The sequence below is a fragment of the Balaenoptera borealis genome (genome assembly GCF_965194805.1).
Source record: "Balaenoptera borealis genome assembly, chromosome: 7".
Classification (NCBI taxonomy): Eukaryota; Metazoa; Chordata; class Mammalia; order Artiodactyla; family Balaenopteridae; genus Balaenoptera; species Balaenoptera borealis.
In genome coordinates this window covers 22,455,579-22,472,137 of record NC_138864.1, presented here as the reverse complement: position 1 = coordinate 22,472,137, position 16,559 = coordinate 22,455,579, and the positions used below count along the sequence as shown (strand labels likewise).

At 45.9% G+C, this 16,559-nt stretch overlaps 1 protein-coding gene across 5 annotated transcripts in view; it reads left to right on the top strand.

Moving 5' to 3' along the window:
* LHFPL3 (LHFPL tetraspan subfamily member 3) overlaps nucleotides 1-16,559 on the top strand; it is a 602,509-nt gene that overhangs the window by 495,340 nt on the left and 90,610 nt on the right. Inside the window, exon 3 of one of the 5 annotated variants that reach the window (XM_082399910.1) lies at nucleotides 2,558-2,585. The exons of 3 other annotated variants lie outside the window; for them this stretch is intronic. In XM_082399910.1, coding sequence (XP_082256036.1) covers nucleotides 2,558-2,574 — 17 coding nt within the window. In that variant the 3' untranslated portion in view covers nucleotides 2,575-2,585. Of the gene's footprint in view, nucleotides 1-2,557; nucleotides 2,606-16,559 lie in introns of all 5 variants that reach the window. One more of the 5 variants, XM_082399909.1, reaches the window with a different exon arrangement.

Genomic DNA, 16,559 nt, shown 5'->3' with positions numbered 1-16,559 from the left:
ACAGCTGAATGGATAAAGAAGATGTGGCACATATATACAATGGAATATTAGCCATAAAAAGAAATGAAATTGAGTTATTTGTAGTGAGGTGGGTGGACCTAGAGTCTGTCATACAGAGTGAAGTAAGTCAGAAAGAGAAAAACAAATACCATATGCTAACACATACATATGGAATCTAAAAAAAAAAAAAAGAGGTTCTGAAGAACCTAGGGGCAGGGCAGGAATAAAGACACAGACGTAGAGAATGGACTTGAGGATATGGGGAGGGGGAAGGGTAAGCTGTGACGAAGTGACAGAGTGGCATGGACATATATACACTACCAAACGTAAAATAGATAGCTAGTGGGAAGCAGCTGCATAGCACAGGGAGATCAGCTCGGTGCTTTGTGACCACCTAGAGGGGTGGAATAGGGAGGATGGGAGACGCAAGAGGGAGGAGATATGGGGATGTATGTATATGTATAGCTGATTCACTTTGTTATAAAGCAGAAACCAACACACCATTGTAAAGCAATTATACTCCAATAAAGATGTTAAAAAAAAATGTGTTAGTTTCAGGTACACAACAAAGTGATTCAGTTATACATATACATGTATCTATTCTTTTTCAAGTTCTTTTCCCATTTAGGTTATTACAGAATATTGAGTAGAGTTCCCTGTGCTATACAGTAAGTCCTTGTTGGTTAGCTATTTTAAATATAGCAGTGTGTATATGTCAATCCCAAACTCCCAGTCTATCCCTCCCCGCCACCCTTCCCCACTGGTAACCATAAGTTCTTTCTCTAAATCTGTGAGTCTATTTCTGTTTTGTAAATAAGTTCATTTGTATCATTTTTTTTAGATTCTGCATATAAGCGATATCATAAGATATTTGTCTTTCTCTGTCTGACTTACTTCACTTAGTATGATAATCTCCAGGTCCCTCCATGTTGCTGCAAATGGCATTATTTCATTCTCTATAATTGCTGAGTAATATTCCATTGTATATATTTAGTACATCTTCTTTATCCATTCATCTGTCAATGAACATTTAGGTTGCTTCCATGTCCTGGCTATTGTAAATAGAGCTGCTATGAACATTGTGGTACATGACTCTTTTTGAATTATGGTTTTCTCAGGGTATATGCCTAGTAGTGGGATTGCTGGGTCATATGGTAGCTCTATTTTTAGTTTTTTAAGGCACCTCCATACTGTTCTCCATAGTGGCTGTATCAATTTACACTCCCACCAACAGTGCAAGAGAGTTCCCTTTTCTCCACACCCTCTCCAGCATTTATTGTTTGTAGACTTTTTGATGGTGGCCATTCTGACCGGTGTGCGGTGGTATCTCATTGTAGTTTTGATTTGCATTTCTCCAATAATTAGCGATGTTGAGCATCTTTTCATGTGCCTCTTGTCCATCTGCCACATGTTTTTAAATAAGACCTGTCTCCGTGTGCAGATGCACCACTAGGAGATGGGGGTGTGGGAGGGGATTCACTCTGGGGGCAAGTAAAGCACTAGCAGGGCACTGGTCCTGGCCACCCGGGGACTCAGAGTGTCATCAGCAAAGGCAGACTCAGCCCAGGTTATCCTCAGAGCACTTTACTTGCAGCTTCCTTTCAGGCTAAGGTCCCATATTTTCCTTGACCACAGTGTCCTGCCAACTGAAGTCAAAGCTGACAGAATGGTTCTGGGGAAGAACAGAGGAGTCTGTCCTTCTGTATGACTTGGTACTCACGACCCAGAATCCTTGTGCTGGCACCTTTTAGCAATTCGCTTACTGTGAGGGGCACTGGGCAGAAGCAAGTTAGAACATGTTAGATGCCATCAGTCCAAAGGTTAACACCTGAGGATGTGTACACAGCCTGGAATTGTCCAACATGAACCAGGCCTCAGGGTTCTAATCGATCTGTGTGTGTGCCATTGATTTTTGTTTATCTTTCTTAAAAAGCTACTCTGAATTGCCTTGGAATTTGAAATGACACCCTCAAAGAATTATAACAACACAGAAACTATTGCTCAACCCGTGCGTTTCTAACTTTGTCTTTTTTTCTCCTGAATGTTTGATTTCTTCAATTGTTTTTCTTATTGAGCATCTAAATTTCTCACCAAGTCCTTAGCTTTCTGTAAACTTTTGATCATCTACTCTGGGTGGTATTGCCTGAGGAAGCTAAAGGTCAAAATAACAACGGTGATAACCAATACTTAGATGATGCTTAGTCTTGAATAGGACTGTTCAAGTATTTTACATGTATTAATTTATTCCATCCTCACCACAGTCTTAGGTAAGTGGTACTATTAGACCCATTTTACAGATGAGGAAACTGAGGCATGGAAAGGTAAGACACTTAACACAGAGTCACACAGCTACAAGTGGCAGAACCAAGATATGAAACCAGGGTCTGGCTCTCAGAACTGTGCTTCTCACCACTATGAATCGTCACACGTATCGCTCTTCACACTAGGAATTGGATGGCCAGGAATGACACTGTTACTTTTAACCTTTAAAAATAAAGTGCAAGCTCTTAATTTATTGTACCTTTAACTATTCTGTTTTTCCCTCCTAAACTCTCAGATGATGGAAATGCTTAAAGCACACTAAGGTAGTGTGAGATCACGCCATGTAAGTGTGAGCATGGCTCCTCTGGGCCGGACTGTGTTTTGTGCGCTTCCGCCTACCATCCCCGCATGTTTCCTCCGCTGTTCTGATTCCCGCTTTCGCCGCTTGCCCCTGGGGCCGCATGAACCGTCGCTCTTAAGCCGTAGAGCTTATGTCTTTGTTCCTGATTTTGTATTTGTGTTTCTCTCTCCCACAATCTCTAGAGAATTTGCCGCTGTCTGCCTGGCACCTCCCCGGGAAGGAGCTGGGGACACCTGGGGAATGCGTTTTGTTATTGTTCTCTGACAATGAGCCGTCATATTGTCAGATTTTAGGATTCTGGGCTAGTGTCCACGTTCTCACAGCAACATTCTACTCCACAGAGCGGAAACGTGTGTAGGCCCCTCATGCAGGCTGTGGCACCCATTGCATCTTTGCTGTGCATTTTTCTTCTGGGACCACCAGCCTAAATGGATTATTGCTCTGTGAGCCTTTGCAGGAGTGAATGCTCTGTGAGAATAAATACCATGCAACAGGGCTAAAATGAGCCATGGAGAAAAGTGGTCATCTTCTCATTTGTTTATTGTTTTCTCTGTACTTGTGTATATGATGGACACATATACATATATTGAACAAAACTGTGATTATCAATGAGAAAGGATAATGGTTTCTAAGCCAAATATGGGTTATATTGGCCCTTCATTGTACATACCCATGCACACACACACACACAAATTCAATATGTGATGAACTAGATTTACAGAGTAATACATTGGGGAGAAGGAATTTGTGCCTGACAAAAAGTATCCTGTCTTACTGTACAGCTTTCCCCACCTGACCGTGATTTCAGGGTTGGAACTTCCTCTTGTCCTCAGTCTCCCAGAAGTTTCAAGTGCATGTCGAAAAGGAGTGAGAAGGAAACTTTCCAAGTTAGTTGTCAGAGATGACAAGAATTTAAAAATGCAGGGGCTCTCTCATGAGATGTGATGGAGCACTTAGTCCCCTGCAGTGCTGGGACTCGAGCCCGTCGTTTAGACATACACAGAATGCTGGAGCTTACGGGTCCTTAGAGATGGATTCTTCACTCCAAACCCCTTAATTCACAGATGACTGAGGCCTCCAGAGGGAAAGTAACTTGCCCAAATGGGGCAGAGCCTGGATTATAACTCAGTTCTCTTTCCATCAAAGCATCTTACCATTGTGCTGCCCCAGCTCATTTTTCTCTGAGAGAGAACCATGTACACAACCAGGAAGTGAATGAAAGTGAAGGAGTCTACATCCCAAGAAAGGACCCCAGTTCCCATTCCTGGCTCTGCCACTACATATCTGCATGAACTTGGGAAAGTTACTCTGCCCTTCTGGACCTTGGGCTCCTCATCTGTAAAACGACTTTGACAACAGCTAATTTCAAAAAGTACATGATGCTAAGTTTGCTCCTAACCTCGGGCTGTTTTCATGCAGCTTCCTCCCAGCAGTATTCATTTCTAACCATAGGATTATGGAAAAAGTTATAGTCAGGCTGTGTAAATGGGGACAGCCTACAGGAGCAAGAGCTCTGTGAGTCTCTGTTATTAACTGAGGAAGGACAAGGGCAGGAGGGAAAGGTGCAGGTGAGAGACAAGTAGCCTGCCCCCCTTACACGGACCTGCCACACGGAGGTGGACATGGCTGACTCCAGGTGTGATCATCTCAGATAAGCTGATTTCTGCAGTCTCAGGTTATCTGGCTGATATCCACTTCTCTCCTTTCCAAGACACCACTGATTCGAGCTCTGGAACTTAGGGAGACTCAGTAGGTGAACTAAGTCACATTTTCTCCTTTCAGTGTATTGCTTACTGAGCTAACAGGGCCAGGGAAGTCAGTGAGGCAGTCCGAGAATAATCTGAAAGCCAATTAAGGCAAGAGTAGAGACCCACACGTGCTAGCTTCCAGCAGAGTTTTGAGATACACTCCTTGTTTACGTAAAATTATAGAAATACATAGATTAACCAAATGTGCAATGTCATTTTTTTTTCATTTATTTATTTTATTTATTTATATTTGGGGCTGCGTTGGGTCTTCCTTGCTGCACACGGGCCCTCTCCAGTTGCGGCGAGCGGGGACCACTCTTCTTTGCGGTGCGTGGGCTTCTTATTGTGGCGGCCTCCCCTGTTGTGGAGCTCTAGATGTGGGCTTCAGTAGTTGCAGCATGTGGGCTCAGTAGTTGTGGCTCACGGGTTCTAGAGCGCAGGCTCAGTAGCTGTGGCGCACGGGCCCAGTTGCTCCGCGGCACGTGGGATCCTCCCGGACCAGGGCTCGAACCAGCATCCCCTGCACTGACAGGCGGACTCTCAACCACTTCGCCACCAGGGAAGCCCCGTGCAATGTCATTTTAACAGAGCTTTCTTTTTCCATGGTAAATCCATGGCATGTTCATGATCAATCTTTTTTATAAAGCAAAGAATCATCACTGGTTTAACATTTGGCCCCTTTTGTTGTCCACAGATCAAGTTTGGCTTAACATGCAACTTTTTCCAAGATAGCCCATCAGGTCTGCAGCCGTCTCCCCTGGATCTGACTCTGATTCAAAGTTGGGTGGGAAGAGCAGGACAGGGAGGGGGACTACAGAGGTGGGTGACTCCCTGTGTGTGTCTTAGGCTCTAATGCTGCTGGACAAAATGGAGAACTGCAAAGAGCTGCGACCTTGGAAAATATGACTGGGACAGAATTTCAGCTCCAGGATTTTGGTGGAATAAGGGCTTTGCAGGCAGCAGCAAAGCTGGCTGGAAGGGTTGTGCTAGAGGACTCTTAAAGCTGCATTTGCGTGGCACTTAACATAAAATTGAACGATGCCAATCGACCATGTCATTGGGAGGGAGCAGCTGTTGGAAATTAAGGCCCCTTCTTGGCAACCATCATCGCCCTGGTGTTACCATTCCTTCTCCCATGGTGACTGTTGCGCCGTATGAAGAGGAAAATAACATCCTTGGGCAGCCACACAAGACCGGTTGTCATGCTGAGGATGCTGGACAGGCAGGCAGAGGTCATGAGCCCCTCACCTCACTTTTCCCTTTGCCGGAGATCCCCGGGGTGGTGGGAAGACGCGCTTTTCCGGCTTCTCCCAGGTCCTTCCTGGCCCCTTCCTAGGGTAATAATTGTCCTGCTGAGACCTCTAGTGGCCATACTGGTAACTACAGGCGTCTGAGGCAGGAGGGGAGGAAGTCAGACACTGTGGGCTGCCCCAAAACACAGCCAAGCATGTCCTAGGTGGTCTGTGGAGGCGTCAGGCTGAAATACTTTCTAGATGGAGGAAAGGGTGTATCAGAGGCCTGAGGCCCCTGAAATATCAGCCTGGAGGCCTAGTGGTCTGTCGCCATGGGAACATGCCCAGCTGGCTGTTAGTCATGGTGAGGAGGACTCTACCTCCTGTTATACCAGCTTAGTTCTGGGATCTGCTGGATCCTTCCTGACTTGCCCTAAGATATACCTATAACCCCATTGTTACCTGAAACCAAACTGAGCTCCCTCGAGTCTGAAGAGCCAGCCACCAGAAGCCTGGTTATCTGACAGACGCATATGTACCAACCCACATTTGCCCCAGGGGCCCTGTGTAGACTGGCCTGGCTTGAAGGCCAGGTGGCTCTGCACCGCTTCCCCAGACGGTCACCTCCCGGAGGGACAGAACACCAGCCCGCCACTGCCACCACCACCCACACTCTGATCCTCGGGGCTTCCTGAGAACAGTTAAGTAGGGTACACCTGACTGACACAACCACCACCACCCACACTCTGATCCTCGGGGCTTCCCGAGAACAGTTAAGTAGGGCACACCTGACTGACACAAGGCTGGGTTGTTTTCATTGTTCTAACCCAGCTGTTTCCAAAGTGTGGTCCCCAGACCAGCAGCCTCGGCATCACCCGGGAACTTGTTAGAAACGCAGATGCTCAGGCCCCGCCCCAGACCTGCTGAATCAGAAACTCTGCGAGTGGGACCCAGCCACCTGTGTTTCTCAGGCTTCCAGACAACGGTGAGGCTCACCCCAGTTTGAGGCCCCCTGCTCCAAGCATTGATTCAGAAACGTCAGTATATACGTGATGACAAACTCTTAGCTTATTTAAATGTGGGTGCTGACCCCTCACCCACAGAGATTTAGTAGTTCTGCAGTGGGGATGCAGAAATCTGATTCTTAAATCATCATTCCATGTAATTCTGATGCAGGAGATCCACAGACCACCGTTTTGAAAAAGTCTGTTCTTAAAAGAACAGGGCCATCTTCACCACAACAGTTTAGCTTCCTCTCTTGAATTAGAGATAAATATTGTTCTTATATCTCACTGGTCACGAGAGAGACGTCAGTAAACATATCAGATACTCCAGGTCTTTGAAGCGGGTCATATTTTCCCTCGGCAAATGAGGTTTTGCTGCTGCTGTGAGGAAAACCTCAGTAGAGCCCATATCACAATCCAAAAGTGAAATCTTCCTCTGGAAAGAGGTAATAATTCCTGAGGGAACGGAAAGAACGGGAGGCCTGTGGCTTCTTGTGAGTCTGGATCTCTGGGCGGTATGTCAGGCTCGGCTGGGAAGCTGTGTGTCATCTTTGGGCTGTGAGTCCATCAGATAGAAAGTTGCCCTTTATCCTCCTTTCTCGAACAATTCGAGATTTAGTGGTACTTTCTCAACAAGACCCAAGACATTGGTTTATTATAATACTGCTAGGAGGAAGGGGTTTTCAAGACTTGAGGTTATGAGTACACTTGGCTTATACAGCCTCTGCATTGATCACCCTGGAAAAATAGAGTTCACTTTTTGTGAAGATTCTTGTGAATGAAAAGTCCCAGCTCTTCTCAGCACAGCTCTGGGCCCTACTGGGAGCTCCAGGGGGGATTTGCCCTCTTTCTTCTTCTGTCCCGTGTAACATTCCCATTTAAGCACCTCCCCCAGTTCTCTCTGGAGCACCTACACCTTCATGGGGCACTAATTCGTTAGGCTGTGCTCTGGGAAGACACGTAAGCAGAGTCAGGTTTTTCAAGGATCTGATGGGAGCAGAGCAAGAGACATGGTGCTGGCACTCCTTGTCACCACCTAGGATTCTCAGCCCTTGTCCAGGCGCCTGTGTGCACGGGTATTGTCGCTTGGGGGCAGCAGCTTTACCAGGTTAGACTCTAGTCTTTAAGATCATGTGGGTAGAGCAGGCAAAATGCTGACTCCCTTCCTCCCTTCCTCCCTTTGTTCGTTGCCGCCTTCCTTCCATCTTCTGCCCCTTACCCATTTTCCCACGCTCCCTTTCCCATGTTGTCCTCTGCTTCTGTGAATTTCTCCAGCTTTTCCTCCCCTCTCCTCTCGTCTCACCGGGCCTCCCACAGTCCTGAAAAGCAGCCCCCACCCCACCCCGTGAACTCCAGGAGCCTCACCAGCGCTCACTGCGGAGGCTACAGGCATCCTGCCAGGCGGGGAATGTCACCTTCGTTTACTGGAAAGCATAATTAAAAGACAGATCTCACATCTCCCCTCGCTCAGACAGAGGGAGACGCAAGGAAGGGAAGAGCAGCAAAGGAAAATCCAAAAAGAAGCCACAAACAGTGTAGAATTTTAAACTCTGTGTCCAGAAGAAGTGCAGCCCACACTGTCCACAGCACTGGGGGTCGGGTCAAAGCATCAGGCTTAAATTCCTGAATCAGCAGGAAAGAGAGGAGGAGGAAGAAAAGAGGGCAATGCTGAAAATAGGGCAGTAGTAACGAGAGGAGATGGCTTTTGTCCAGAGCACAAATCCCCTCTTCCCAGGGATGTTCCTGGGTCAGGAAGGACTCCCTTTGGGAGTTGGGAATAGGCGGGGCCAGCCTTGCTGGTGGGCAACGCTGATTTTCCTCTCGCTTCCTTGTTCTTTGTTCCTGCACCCAGGGCACCATGAGTGTACGACCAGTGTAGTCCACAGGGTCCCAAGCTCAGAAGGGCCCCCTGCTTGGGGGTTAATGCTCTGCAGCCCCACTCTTGAAACTGTGTTTTGTCAGTGAAGTCTGATGGGGCGATGGCACACTGGAGCGTGTAGGGGGTGGGGAGGCTTGGAAACTGGTCACGGTGCCCTACTTCCTGCTGCCTCCCCCTCCCCTCTTCCTCTCCTACCCTGCCCCGTCCCCAGCTCCCTGGGGATGGGTTCTCAGCCCAGTTGTCTGCGCCCTGGAACCTGGGCCCTGCTCAGCCTCCCCTCCTTGTGCCCACCCCGTGACCACTGCCACCCTCTGCCCCAGGAAGGGCCCGGGTGCAGGTGGGGAAGGTCATGGTTGGGTGCACCTGTCCTGCAGCATCTTGGGGCAGGGCACAGCAGTGGCCATCCCACCCAGGACTAGCAGGGCTGCAACGTGTCTGGTGGGCAGCAGGTAGGAGGTCGCAACTCAAGGAGGGAAGAACCTCTTGCCCACCCCTGATCCATTTACCTAGTACAGAGGGTGCAGTACCCTGGGGGATCACCCATATATCCCCTCATGGGAAGGGGAGATCCCCCAAGGCCTGCCCCAAGCCAGGGAACAATGTGTCTGTCCATCAGCTGGCGGGAGGGGGGACACCAGCAGCTGTCAGACCTGAGAGGGCACACAGGACAGGGCTCCTGGGCGCCTGTGAGGCTCTGAGGTATCCCTGAGCCAGAGGCGCACCCCCAGCCACTCTCTCGAGCCCGCCCTGTGCCTGGGGGACCCTCTCTTCCTTCCCAGTCTTCCTGAATCTGTCTGTGTTTGTTTTTTCTGGCCAGCTCAAGGCATCCTCCAGGGACAAAATACATTTGTGTGATTTCAACGATTGCACAAATGAGTTAAATGCTCTGAACATTTGCACTTAAAACTGGCATTGCATGAAGTAAAAACGCATGGTAAATTCATGGTGACCATTTTAATTTTTATTTACTTAGAATGACATTAAATAGGAAATAAAAAATACCATGACTGGTGGTAGTTGCACAACAATGGGAATGTGTTTAATACCACTGAACTGTACGCTTAAGATGTACGTGTAACGTGTAAATCTAAAAAAAGTCTAAGTGGCGAGTTTTATGTTATGTGTATGTTACCACAGTAAGAAAAAAGGAAAAAGAATGAAAACAAACATCATGACAAGGCTAGAGAGAGAGACCACATGAAAAAAGGGAAAAGCCTGCTTTTTGGACGATTTTCATTTAACACTGAGCCTGCAAATGACGCAGCTCAAAGTCCTTCCTGACTTGGAGGTGATCAAGTTAAATCTTACACAGTGTTACAGAGGAAATTCTAATCCTGTGGGTTAGAATTTAGGAAAAGGTCCCAATTTATGACGAAAGGTAATTTCAACCTTAGTATCCATTCATCTACAGGAGAAAAAAAGGAGGAAACCTAAGAATGAAAAAAAAAAAAAAAAGGAGAGATTCTTGAATGAAAAAAAGATAAAAGAGATTCTTGCATTTAGATGAGCACCCATCACATTTCTAGGTGACCTCGGATATGCACGGGGCAGTGTGAGAGTTCCAGGGTGAGGTCAGTTCATTAATGTATGAGAAAACGTCTTCAAGAACATAGCTTCTCACGCTCAACACAGATTGTCTGTATTTCCAGTATATTGCAAATGATTTAGGTCATTTATCAGCCTCCTGTCTGAAGTCTGGTGCCTCCAAAGATAATTAAGATTGTAACTTCTCATCACTTTAGTATGAAAAAAGGAAATAAAGCAGATTTCAGTGCAGAAAATATTTCTGGAGCACCATTTGTCAAAGTAAAATTTGTGGGGCTACATTTTAAATGAGATTTTTAAAAGAGAGTATAGCATTGTGACCCTTCCAGGTTAAGAAAATTTTGTCTAAACTGAGGCCTGCTATGGTTTGCAAATCCCTCATAATTACTCTCCATGGACCAGTAATGTATCCACCCAAACACACCTTTCTCTGCACTCCTGTGAATCCCAGTAAGCTCTTTAGGCAGGCGTGGGAAGCTTAATGTATTTCCTGTGAAATCATACCATTCTCCTTGATCAGCTAATCCCAGCTTTGCAAATTGAAAAAATTTCATTCCTGGCATCAACAGTCTGTTAAATTAGTTCTGATTAATAATTGAATCTTAAGACCCTTTCAAGGCAACATTTACAACAACAGATTAGTGGGGAGGGGAGAGTGAAGCCACGTAGCACCATGTCGTGATAGGACAGACTGGTGACCTCAACTGGAGGTTAAAGGTAGAGTCCAGACTCTGGGGAAGTTTAATTCCTTAGAAAAATTACAGAAATACACAGACACTTCTCCCCTGCAGACTGATGGGCCTAGCATGTATTTCCTGGTAATATACATTTATTGGTGATCTAGACACATTCTTCTTGGACTTGGAGTGTGTCTGCTGGTCATAGTCTTGTGGTTCACATTAAGCCCTCTTGGATTTTGAATTATTTATAAGGCATTGCAGAGTATTTCTTCCTTTAATCCTGAAAGAGAAAATACAGCCCTCCTGAAATGTCAGACTGAGAAACAGATAGGCTCCTAGCTTAACAATCGAAAGAATAGCCCTTCTGGATGTTTTCCAGGCATAGAGGATGTCCAAATAACTCTAGATCATTGTGGCAAATCCTTTAAGCATGCTCGTGCTTGTACAATACCAGAACTTGCTTGGACCGAGATTTTCCCAGCCCAATCTATGACTGAAGGTAATTTCAGTCCTATTACTCTTTCACCCACTGAACAAAGAAGAAGGAAACCTAAAAGTAAAAGAACATCAGCACCCATCACATTTTTATGTAACCCCTAGGGTTTCTCAATGGAGTCCTTGAGGCTGCCCTAAAATGTTGCATCAGAACCACCTGGGGGATTGGTTTAAAATGCTGTAGCCTGCATTCTGCCCAGATCTACCGATTCTGGTTCTTTGGGAATTTTTTGGTTACTAGGACACTCTTAGGTAGTAAAATTTGAGAACTACTGACCTCCAGACAATTCATTAATTTCAGTGAATTATTGTATTTTCAAAGCCTGATGATCCAATGATTCTATTGTATGCATGAGAATCTTTAAATCCCTTGCTTATAAGGCTAATATGTATGTTTTATAATTCCCAGAGGTTGAGAGCAGATTTCTTTCAGCATTCACCCTCCTAGTAAGCACGTATTGAGGAGGTACTATGACCTGGGCACTGTGCTGGCTTCTGTGAGCTAACTGATCCTCATGGCTTCTCTCTGAGCAGGGATACCCTGCATGTTTGGTGTACTTAGGAAAACCTCAGGGTGGAAGCAAGTGCTGAGAAGTGAATCTTCAGGAGGATTAGAGGAAAAGGTAATCGTGGTAATGGCTAAGAGACTCCCAACTCGCTTGCATCCTTGTGATTTTGCCGTATGCCAGGGGCTTTGCCTGTATTATCTCATTTCTTCCTCACAATCATCTATGAAATAGGGTTGAGTATATTGTCCCATTTTACAGATGAGGACACTGTAGCTCTGCAGGGCTGTTTGACTAGTCAGCAGTGGAGCAGGGATTCACTCTCAACAGTCTGCTTCCAGAATGCAGGCTCTTATTTGACACTATTCCAACCATCATGCTAGTTTTCCTTTCCCTTATAAGGCAGAAACTAGGAGGTGATGCAATGAAATGTGAATATTTTGTGCTGCCATGTGTCCACCCAATTTCTGTTACAATGGTGAGTCGTTGTGTATTAAATCCATGAAGCACACATGCATTCCAGGCTCAGGGGGTACAAAAAGAATCAATGTGTGTCAAGAAGCTCCCAGTTACTAAAATGTTGAGTCACATGGAAAGTCCAGAATTAAAACTCAGCACCCCCAACTTCCTTGAGCAATTTTGAGCCCATTTAGCTGCGTGGCCTGCCTTCCTAAAATTCTGTCAGGGGAAGGAGTTTCCAACTCCCTTGCATTAGTGTGATGTCAGAATAACTGCCAGTTTGGCTGTTCTTACTCAAGCAAAACCACTCCTGGGGGCAGTGAATTTGGAACTGAAGCCTCTTGGTCATGCAATCTGGGGAACTGTAATTTTTAACATCTTTCAGTGTGTTAAAGTCCATCTTTTTCCTCCTTCCTGAATGCTGATAAAATTTACTGGGCTCCCAAAACCGGCCCCCTCAATGTCATCCCTGATAATAAAGAGCGAAGCTATGCCCGAGAACAGCAGGGAGGTTTCTAGCTGAAGGTTCTGCAGGAGAAGTGGGGCATGTGGTTTGAAATCATTACTGCGTAGCAGCTTCTGTGACAGTTAAAGTCTAGTTAAAATAAGTTGGTAAATTCTAGCTGTGTCCCAGCCTGCTATGAAGGCTGAATACAAACCAGAATATCTCACTGTCAATAGGAAAGCTGTGTAAAAATATCTTGAAGACCCTTTAGACCTGCCCTGAAAACTAGCATTGCAGATGTCTTTCACCCCAAACCAATCAATATGTAAGACTTTTCCTCGCCCCTCTTATATTACAGGTGTTCCTATGGGGGCTTCCTAGGGGCAAAACAGCCCTGGGGACTCAGTTACAAGCTGTGGGACCTGGGGCAGGCTCAGATCTTACAGCAAACTACAATGCACAAGCCTCCCTGCCCCCTCACAATTCGGTCCCCAAAAGCAAAGCTACATTCAGAGACCCCCCTCCCAAACATAACTACAGACAGAGAGGGTGTCTTTCTCTGCCCTGCTCAGACTTTGTAAGCACCCCAAGCTGCTTCCCCCACCTTGAGAACCCTGCGTCCAGTATCACCACCAACACCGTGTGCTTTCCCGACCTCTGCTCCTAGGTAGCCGAGCATAGCTGGAAGAAGGCCCCACAACTAACCTCTGTTGAGCACTCATTGCCACTGGGTACCTCCTTCATCCGTTCTCGTTGGTCCTTCCTGCCTCCCTTCCAGAAGTGGCTCCAAACTTCCTCCTCTTTGCTCGAGTTCGAAATACACCTCCACCCTCGGTGGGCCCCGGCCAGCCCCTCTGCCGGAGCGATGCTCATCCAATAACAACTTCAGACCCCTTCCTGTCCATCTCAGATCTTTATTTTCACACTTTTGTTATTCCCTCACCACTGAATCTGTCCTGTTTCTGTCCCAGAGACTACTCTTCCTCCTGAGTTCTTTTTCTTTTAATAACTGTCCATTCCCCCTCCCCCCAGCCCCTGGGAACCACCATTCTATTCTTTGTCTCTATGATTTTGACTAAGTATCAGGACACAAAGCTGTGTGAGGTATCGCATAGCTGGGTAACAGAATATGGATCCAAAAGATTTTGACAGGTTGGACCTAATAGTATGAAATTCAACAATTTTTAAACAATAAGGACCTGACCTTGGTTCTCAACACCCAACCACACAGACAGAGAGGTCATAAGTCAGGAGCTATATGGAGGAAAGGCACAAGGCATTTAGTTAAATGGCAAGGTCCTTGGGCACCAATACTGTGAAAAAGCTAATGGAATCTCAGGCTGTAAAAGATAAAATGTCTAGAGCAAGGAAGGGCGTGTCCTCCATTTAACAGTATTTGATTCAGGCCTGCAGTGCTGATTTTTAGCTCTGGACACCACATTTAAAGCAAGGGTATAGAACACTTGGAGGGCGTTCAGAAAGGAACAAATGGGACGACAAAAATACCTAAAACAGGTCCTCTGGCTGTGTGCTAAGGGCTATCCAGAGGAAGAGAGATTAGACAGGTTCTTTGTAGCTATGTTATACGACACCAGGAGGAGGCCCTACAGAATACTGGTTCATCCCAGACCAATGAGGAACCCTCCAACTCTCTGAGCTGCAGAACATGGAAAGAACTTTTGGGAGGTAATTAGGGGAAGTTTCCAAGTTCAGTGGATATTGAGATGGAAATTTCAGCTTCCTCTCTTCATGTATCTTCCACCACCAAGATCCTTGATTATTTCTATCTGCCTAGAACTAAGCACATCATATGTCACATTAAAGTTGAAAAGCCAACATTCATTCTTTTTTTTTCTAACATCTTTATTGGAGTATAATTGCTTTACAATGTTGTGTTAGTTTCTGCTGTATAACACAGTGAATCAGCTATATGCATACATATATCCCCATATCCCCTCCTTCTTTCATCTCCCTCCCACCCTCCCTATCCCACCCCTCTAGATGGTCACAAAGCACAGAGCTGATCTCCCTGTGCTATGCAGCTGCTTCCCACTAGCTATCTATTTTACATTTGATAGAGTATATATGTCTATGCCACTCTCTCACTTCATCCCAGCTTACCCTTCCCCCTCCCCGTGTCCTCAAGTCCATTCTCTATGTCTGCATCTTTATTCCTGTCCTGCCCCTAGGTTCATCAGAACAATTTTTTTTTGATTCCATATATATGTGTTAGCATACGGTATTTGTTTTTCTCTTTCTGACTTACTTCACTCTGTATGACAGTCTCTAGGTCCATCCACCTCACTACAAATAGTTCAATTTTGTTTCTTTTTATGGCTGAGTAATATTCCATTGTATATATGTGCCACATCTTCTTTATCCATTCATCTATCGATGGATACTTAGGTTGCTTCCATGTCCTGGCTATTGTAAATAGTGCTGTAATGAACATGCAACATTCATTCTTATAGCCACAGGAAAAGAAAGTATTCAGTGACTTAAGAAAAGTTTAAAATTCAGAAAATTTGTAATACAGGACAACTTCCTTGACTCATTATAGGGTATCCACTAAAAAGCAATGGCAAGCATCATTCTTTTTTTTTTTTTTTTTTTAATAGTCATATATGTTTTGACTCCCAACAATTGCTGGTTTCTTTTCAATTTTTTTTTTTAATTTATTTATTATTTTTGGCTGCGTTGGGTCTTCGTTGCTGTGCGCAGGCTTTCTCTAGTTGCGGTGAGCTGGGGCTACTCTTCGTTGCAGTGCGCGGGCTTCTCATTGCAGTGGCTTCTCGTTGCAGAGCATGGGCTCTAGGTGTGCGGGCTTCAGTAGTTTTGGCTTGCAGGCTCTAGAGCGCAGGCTCAGTAGTTGTGGTGCACAGGCTTTGTTGCTCTGCGGCATGTGGGATCTTCCCTGACCAGGGCTTGAACCCGTGTCCCCTGCATTGGCAGGTGGATTCTTAACCCCTGCGCCACCAGGGAAGCCCAGCAAGCATCATTCTTAATTGTGAAATGTTGGAAGTCCTCCCTTTAAGGTCAAGAACAAGATGCCTTGACCACCACTACCATTAAGCATTATGCTGGAGGTTCTAATATAGTATCAAAAACATTTTACCCACCTATGAGAACATAAGATGGATACAAAGGGCGTAAGACAGAGGTATGGGTTTGATACCGAGCTCTACAGCTTACAATTTACATGACCTTGGGAAATTTATTTAACCATATCTTTTTCTCATCTATAAAATGAGCAATCCTATCTACCTCAAGGAGGTTTTGTGAGGATTGTGCATCTGAGGGGACACAAACAGATCCCGAACGGAAACAGATAGCACCCTCAATCAGGGTAATTAGGAGGGTTTATTGAAGCAACTATTTACAAAGATGTGGGCAGGACTAAAGAGAACGGAGATGGGTGGTGAGGCATTCCCAGGTTACCAGCGAAGTGAGCCATTACGTAGGGGGTGGTCACAAACAGCTGGAGAGAAATGTAGCCACAGCTCTCTCAGTAGCTGGCTGTGGGAGAGGCCCCCTCCCAGGAGCTGTGGCCTTCAGTAGAAGGATGCTGCCACCCAACCTGTGATCCTTAGGAGAGAAAAACCCTCAACCTCTCTTCCGTCCTCCAACCTCCTGCCAGTGTTTCCTATTAGCTGCAGCCAAGAGGGCAAAAGAGGCCAATTGATGCAGTCTAAGGGGGTCAGCCTCCTAGGATGTAGGGCTGGGTGGAGGAGAAGGGAGCTGGAGGAGCAACCAGAGAATACCAAGCAAAGTGCTTAATATCCTTTCTTCTTCTTCTTCACTCCCCCCCCAGTTGCGTTTTCCTCATCAAGCAACACTGATCTGTACATTGAGAATTGCTGAGCCACTCTTTTACCTTTTCAAAAAAGTCTCAGTTCAAAGGGATTCGTGATTTTATTTGATGCCTGTAGCAGTTTATTCAGTA